The 7,480-nt window shown below is 56.0% G+C and overlaps 1 protein-coding gene across 2 annotated transcripts; it reads left to right on the forward strand.

Moving 5' to 3' along the window:
• Positions 1–341: 341 nt before the first annotated feature.
• On the forward strand, positions 342–1,247 carry LOC62_08G009845 (uncharacterized protein; the record flags this gene model as incomplete). 2 transcript variants are annotated; one of them, XM_062776409.1, is made up of 5 exons in its annotated part: positions 342–522; positions 587–746; positions 772–831; positions 874–1,041; positions 1,194–1,247. In XM_062776409.1, the coding sequence occupies exons 1-5, from the start codon at positions 446–448 to the stop codon at positions 1,245–1,247; spliced, it is 519 nt and encodes a 172-aa protein (XP_062632393.1). In that variant the 5' UTR covers positions 342–445. The 2 variants fall into 2 exon arrangements, with proteins under 2 accessions (XP_062632393.1, XP_062632394.1); XM_062776410.1 differs by having other exon boundaries at positions 808–831.
• Between the last annotated feature and the right edge of the window lie 6,233 nt (positions 1,248–7,480).

Raw genomic sequence — 7,480 nt, forward strand, 5'->3', positions numbered from 1 at the left:
AGATTTAGTCGGTCTCCGTCGAAACACGTGGTCATGACGACAATGATGCAAGGACAAGCACCACCAACTACAGCACCCTTGCATGTCTTTCTTGCACGACCTCTGTAGCATACAGCATCCTCATTGCCGCCATGCTAAGGTTGACAAGATGCAGTTTGCTCATCTGGGGGTTGGAGTGTGCAGGTAGAGTGACGCTGGGGCTGTGGCCCAAAAATAGCAGAGTACTTACAGTAGCAGCTGTTAGCTGTTCCCGCTCCACCACGTGGTGTCACACCACCTTCGCCTTCGTGCCTTTGCGCCACCCGCAGCTGAATGGCGCCAACAGCTTTGACAACCAACCTTCTCTCTCTAGCACACCCTCACATCTACATTTACTCCTACACAAGCCCACCGTTCGGGGACGCCATGACTGAACACGAAGCCCAAGCCGTTCCCTTGACCGACGATGTACCGGATCCGGCCACACCAAGGCAGCGGCGCATCCGCAAGATCACCACCCTCGGCCCTTGTTGTGGATCTAGCGTGCGTCCCCCGTCGTGCTCCGGCGCTGATGATGTCTAGTCGTCACCACCGTGATGAAAACCAGCCGCGAACACATTGAAAGCATCTTCACCACCGTGATGAAAACCAGCCGCGAACACATTGAAAGCATCTTCACAGCCTATGTTGTGCACAACTGGATCGACAAGATTTGGCTCGCCTCTCTGTGCGTGCCCGTCGCTCAGGCGCTGCTTGTCCACTACAAGGTGTGTAGGACGAGCTCCTCGGCAGCGGTGGAGTGCGTCATCTGACTACGTACATATCAAGTCCAAGGACGACCAGGCCCTCGTCGTGAGTCGTTCGGGTTCACCGTGCGCCGCTCACCTTTCTCAGTCTGCCACGATCAAGACTGTCCGCACTTACAATCTGGAACAAGCGCGCCAATTGCTTTCATGCGCCATCCTTTTCGCTGGCTATCAGCTCACCTTATTTGTCCTTCCAACGCTCTTGAAAGTGGTCTTGTCCGAGAGCTGGGACGATGACAAAGTGTGGGGGTCAACGGTATGTGATCCACGGTCTTCACCTTGGCCATGCGATGCCTGACAACTACCGCAGGGCACCCAGCTCGCGCTCATCTTCCTGTCATTTAACTTCGTCTGCCCTTTGCAGTCCCGCCTCTCCCAGATTCACCTCATTAATGCCGAGACCGCCAGCGCTACGCCCGTCCCGTCTGGCGCCCGAAGGTCGTCCCTCTCTCCGCGAGGTAGAAGGCGTGGCGCCAGCGCCGGGCGGCAGCGCGCAACCCTGCCCAGATCGCTCAGGCTGCCGCGCCTCCCTCGACTTTCGCCACGCCGTTGCCACCGCACAAACGTTCGCCCACCCGCACCACCCTGAGACCCGCCTGTCGAACAAACGAACAAAAGAACAAACGAACAAAAGAACAAAAGAACAAGCCATGGTACAACATGTGTCAGTGAGCTCGCGTAGTATAGCTTGTTTGAGGAGCGTCAATCGCTGTTCCCTGTCTCTTGCTGCTCAAGAACTCGCCCGGCACCCTGGTAAGCAGTCGCCGCGCGGCTGAATTGATGGGCGTGGCTCTGAACCTGTTCCATTGTGAAAGTATTCAGCAATGCCAGATACAACAGCACTATCGGTTACCCTCGAAGAGTGTGTGAACTAAACCTCGTTCCGCCTCCCAGACTCTGTGTGCTGATAATATCCAACTCGTCAACTCACATGCGGTGAAAGCCGCTGTCGAACAACACCTCATAACCGATACAGTGCCAGTACCTCTCAAGTCCACGATTGCCTCTCAAGTCCACGCGGTCCCATCTCGATCACCGCCGCCGCCGCCCCTTCGCAATCTTATGCAGGCGGTCGACGCCATCACAGGGAAACCGGGGAGCTCCTGCCCCAGAAGACGATGGAACGAACGTTGTTACCGCTCCCCTGAGAGAAGCTCAGGGTAGTGCTTTGATACTGGTGGGTAGGGAGGTGGGGTTGTTGGGGGGGCGGTCGCCTGTCGGACACGGGCTGTGATTCGTCTTGATCAGCAGGGCTTTTTGGCTTGTGCGCAATGTGCGCAGCGGAAGGAGGATTACACGTTTGGGCTGCTTGAAAGTGATTGGACATTATTTAGGATGCGTAGTCTACCCCATCTCAGTAGAGGCGTTCGTCAGTCGTCAGTTACCGGGTTCAAGTCTCGTCGACATTGTCAGCAAAGATCCAAACTATGTGAGACAACAATGACGGGTCCACACTTCTACACATGCTGCAGAGCAAACACAACGTCCACAACCACCTGCAGCCCCGGGTCGCTCGTCATCGACCCCACGTCAAGCACATCTTTAGGCAGCTTGGGCACCCAACCCGATCCGACCGGGAGCGCCATCGTGCTACACAGACGACCACGAGATGGGTGTTCTGGCCCGAACGCACGCGGGAGGTTACTACGCGGCTTGGTCTGCTCTACAAGCCTAACATCTTGTGCGGCCATGACCAAACCCAAGCCGTGACCCAACCTCAGCCGCAGCCGTTATCGCATTGGTCACCATCGTAAAGGCACCGTCCTCGCCCCTCCTGCCCAGACGCTGACAGACTCGCTTTGGCCGCGCAGGAAAAGCTCATGATCCCACATAATCCCCTGTTTGCATGTTTGCCAGCCCTTCTCCATCGCTCGGCGCCTGGTGCACAAGTTGTGCTTTCATTCACTACGGCATCGGAAAGCACGCACACAAAGAGAGTCTGTGTGATGTCAGCGGCGGCCATGCACGAGCCCCCAGACTGTGTTAACCTGGATGGTGGGGGCAGTGCTCAGGGACGAGGCAATGGGTCTGGAGGGGGAGGTCCAGGGCTACAATCTCCTAACATGACTTCCCTGTCGTCCCTACTACCCCCCTGCTCACCTGCCTCGAGACGTGTCCCTGGCCGTGAACAAGCTGCTCCTTTGAACAGTTAAGTTAGTGAGCAGCTGAGGGCCTTGGGGTGCCGAGCTGGATTGAAGCTCACCCCGTGAATGTCCGCGCCTATGTCCTGCCAGAGACGCATTCCTTCCACGTTTCCCTGCTGCTGCCATCACGTTGTATTGCAGTCAAATATTTGGAGAGGGGGAAGGGGAAAGTGCCATCTACGGCGGTGGCTCAAAAGACAGGCTGTCTGTCTCCAGACTCCATCCCAGCGGCCACATCGTCAGGAGCAGATTGGTGGTCACGTTCAAGTTCCTACGAGATGCACAGCGCGGTATTGAGGAGGGACGTCCAAGAGGTCACATCCTTAGTGGACGCGGTGGATTCACTGCTGTTTGTAATCTACGCAGAACATTCGAGCAGGTCACGCCGATGGTTTCGCTCCTCCCTGATGACCAGGAGGGCTGGAAAACCTGTGCTGGTAGCGCGCCAAGCGACGTACATATGTCGACCACCTGCAAGGCGTGCACCGCTTCGAGCGAGGTCAGCAGCCGACGCAGCACCCCATCGCCGAAGCTTGGAATGTCCTTGGCGAAAGTTTGGAGGGCTGAGTGGGGAAATGACGGCGTATGAAGCCCGCACGAATACCGCATGAGGGTTTGCAGTAGCCGCTCGGATTGAGGAGATGCTGCCGTTGGCGGCGATAGCAATGGCAGGAAGGGGTGGATGGCAAGAGCTGGTTGTACATGTTGCTGTGAGTTGCTCAGAGCCAACGGCGGACCTACGCGATTGGACAGAATCAACGGGGATGTCGCATTGAGCAGTTGCATCCCCGCTGTTCGGTGCAAATGCGAGCCGGAGCCCTCATGAGAGTCGCCGGGAGAGAATAGTGCCGCAGGCTGCTGCTCTTCCCACGGTGCTCAGTTGGTTGGTCCGGCTCAACCGTCGACAGGATCTGGCGTGGCTCTATCTCAGCATCCAGGCGCGCCCCCGCTGCTGCACGCGCCGGTGCAGCTTCGTCGTTCGGCGCCCCGTCGTTCGCCTTGCCTCTCTTGCTTGGCCCTGTGGGTGCACTGGGCAACACGAAGCAGTCGTCCCCGAGCACCTTGCAACGATGGTACTTGAGCGCGTGAGATAGAAGTGAGGGGCCCTCGGGCACTGAGGCGCCGGACAGCTCACAGCGCGCCTTGCGCTGCTGGCAGAGGCAGCATGAGCGGCGGGCGATTGAGAGACGGGATGTGGTCGGAAGATTGGGCGAGGGTGAGGGGGGAGTGCGGGGTGGGGCATGCGTCGGCATGGCGCCCGGTGTTGCGCAAAGGATGGTTGAGACGAAGAGTGGGAAAGCAAAGTCAAGACGCGGCGGCCAAAGCGTTTAAGTGAAGCCTCCGCTTCGTCCCCAGATCCGCCGCTTTGTAGGGCCACACACCCTATTCGCAGTGTTGGACTAATGGACGACTAGTGGCACTCCCATGCCCGCCAAGCTTTTCGATTCTTTGTAGCTCCCCTTGGTTTACTGGCCCCCCTGTGTCGGACAAGCTTTTCCTTCTCGTCGTCATCCAAGGCGTAACACGGCCCGCCGCACCGCCGAGGATTCTTGTTTGGCACGAGCTTTGCTTCCAGCTTCCGGAGGGCCGGTGGCATTGCTTGGCGAGTTGAATTCTGTGGCCGCCTGCTTGCACCATTAGGCCTCAAAACTTGCAGCCGATTGCCCACTGCGGAGGCGACCGACCATGTGCACTTCGGCTGGATTTAGGCACGTCGATGGGCTGACAACAGTCTGCTTTTACAGTTTCATTTCCTGCTCTACTTGGGTTGGTCTGAACCACCTCTTCGCTCCTTGATCCCCTCTGTTGAATGAAGCAAGGGTCGTCCCACAAGCCAAGCAAAAGCCACGCGCCGAAGAGCTCCGCAAGAGAAACCTCAGCCCACGCACTAAAAGATTGCACGAGCCCAACTGCAACTATAGCGAGCACACGGGATTTGGCCCAGGCCATGAATTGAGAATAAACAATCGTCTTGGCTTGGCGATGACAGTGGTCGAGAATGTGGCATTCGTGGCTTGCACAACAGCAACAACCCCTCCCCCTGTTGCGTTAGAGCTGACGACAAGCCTGGCCAGGCCACACCTGTCTAGCCCAAGCCTCAGCGTTGACGGCGTTAGAGAGCCCCAATGAGTAGAAACAACCCCAACAATCTGACTACTTCAACGCCCATATGATAGCGCCATAGGACGCCGACACCGATTGGATGACGCGGATTGACGACCAGCTGGAGCAATAAATGAAGAAGGCCGATCAGAGTGAACCGAGCCTACTGTACTACCAAGTACATGACAAGGATTATTATTGAGAGACAGGCGACAGACGTTACATGAATTTAAGATTACCATGTCGTCGTTATATTCGTATCGGACTGATTGCATTCTGGCCGCCGACGTCGGCGTTGCGCTCCACACCGACGTATGAGCGACGAGTGCTGCTGAGGTCGCTCTAACAATCCTTAGTTTCAGGGTGCGGATCCCCAGAGGAGACCTGGGACCAGCTTTCCGATCAGACATGTTTTGTTGAATCCGTCTGATTAATTTGAGATGAAAGCCGTAGATGAGATTCGAGGTTAGGAAGGTGACCGAGAGTAGGCTGAGCTCCAAGCTTGGGCGTGGGCGGCCGGACGAAACGGCCGACCTTGGAGTCAGGTTGTCGCATCGCTACGGCCAGTTTGATGTCTCTGGGAAGCGAGGAACGGGTCGTTAAGTACACGAGACAAGGCCTATTTACTCGATTTCGTATTGAACTGACTTCACTGTTAGAAGTACGTGCATCGATTTCAGTCGATATCGACGCCAGGGGAGCTCGAGATCATACTGGAACGCAATTCCAATACCAGTGGTGAGAAATTGAGTCAGTCCTAGACGAATTTGAAGGCTCATAGTGAGCCAGGACTGGGGCCCTCACGTCGTCCATTTTGTCAGTTCAAACCCGAAAGATCCGGCGACACATTGACGAGATTAACTCAACCGGTGGTGACCAGGTCACTGCTCTGGTCGCAGCCATTTTGCGCTCCATTGCCTGGGAATATTCACATGGGCACGGAGCCCAATTTTGACTGTCACCCTGCGGCATATCGATAACGTACAACGAGCATGGCCTCTGGCACCAGAGAATCCAGAACTACGGCCCAGCGCACAATTAGTCGTGGTTCCCTCCAAGTGCACTTTCCTCCCAGCGGGACTCTACGAATCATCTCCTTTTCCATCCCTGAGGATCTCACCTGGTGACGCGTTTTGGTATTTAGGAATCAGGGGTCTCCTCATTCCTCTTTTTTACTTTCAGTGGCCTCTTCAACTTCTTTGGCGGCCTCGTTGGCAAATGTCAGACGGGCGGTGTTCCCCTCGGCGCTCTCGGCGCTGTGGACTGCGCGTTCTCACCCTCAAGTGCTAAACACCACACTGTTGTGTTCAGGACGCCTTTGTTCCAAGGCAGGCGCGATAACCATTTGGCCGTCTGATAGGCACGGTTTTTAGGGACTCAACACGACTCTTAGCCCACCAGCTTGACTTAGGTCCTTGATGTTATGCGCGCTTTGGGAGATCCTGCACCATTCGGCTGCTGCACCATTGTTGCAGCATTGTCCGTCGTGCCTGCTGATTCACGGATGGCCGCTGATACAAGCAAGCTCAGGCACTCATGCTGAGAATACGGCCTACTGCCACGTAACCGACTTTCCAACTAGGCGCTGCACCGACTCCCCGATGCAACGATCAACCGCGCGGCAGGTTCAGCTGGACGAGAAGCACAGGAGCGTCATGTCAATCTCTCGGTCCTTCTTACTACGTAACGCGTGTTCAGAAAGCTAACATGGAACGGGGAACCATTTACACGACGACACCTTGCATGACCGAGTCCCGACCACGAAAGGACAGCCAGGACGTACAACCGAATGATACTGTCTAGGGGATATAGTATCACCGCGCGGCACGTGGTCTCTGGTGCCTACACCTCGAGCACGTTTTATAGCGCGTCCGTTCGAGTAGTCGCCAGCGTCTGCACCCCACGTTTGTCCTGGGACCGGGGAGGTATCGTTCGCTGGTTCAAAACATCCGTCTCAGGAGTGGGATTGAGGCGTAACTGAAGTCCAGTCCTCCTTTCTAACACGATTGTGATACTGAGGCAGGAACTGACTGCTCCGACGGCTGTCACTCTTCCCGAAGCGACCTATAAAGCACCACACAGGGCACACCGTTGCTTACGTTGAGCAGGCACGGTCCGTCTTATTAACAAGCCAATCTTTGTTGCCCGTGATGGGAGTCGAAAAGACGACTTCAGGACTGTTGCGCTTCAAGGCTTACCATGTGAATGCTTCCGACCTGCACAGATTATCTTCGTGCTCAAGGGCATCGATGATGTGGGCTTCATTCTTTGGACTTGACACTTCCACAAGTCATCGGTCTACAAGCCTACCGGACTGAGGCTTGCTTGCCTCTCGATGCTGTAAAAGTAAGCCATTGTCACAGCCTGCCATGTCGGTCAATCACCCTTTTCTTCGGAGGGCAGGGCTCCTTCTGACTTGCGACCAGACAAAGTCAACATATCCTTGTT

Source organism: Vanrija pseudolonga, chromosome 8, assembly GCF_020906515.1.
Source record: "Vanrija pseudolonga chromosome 8, complete sequence".
Taxonomy (NCBI): Eukaryota; Fungi; Basidiomycota; class Tremellomycetes; order Trichosporonales; family Trichosporonaceae; genus Vanrija; species Vanrija pseudolonga.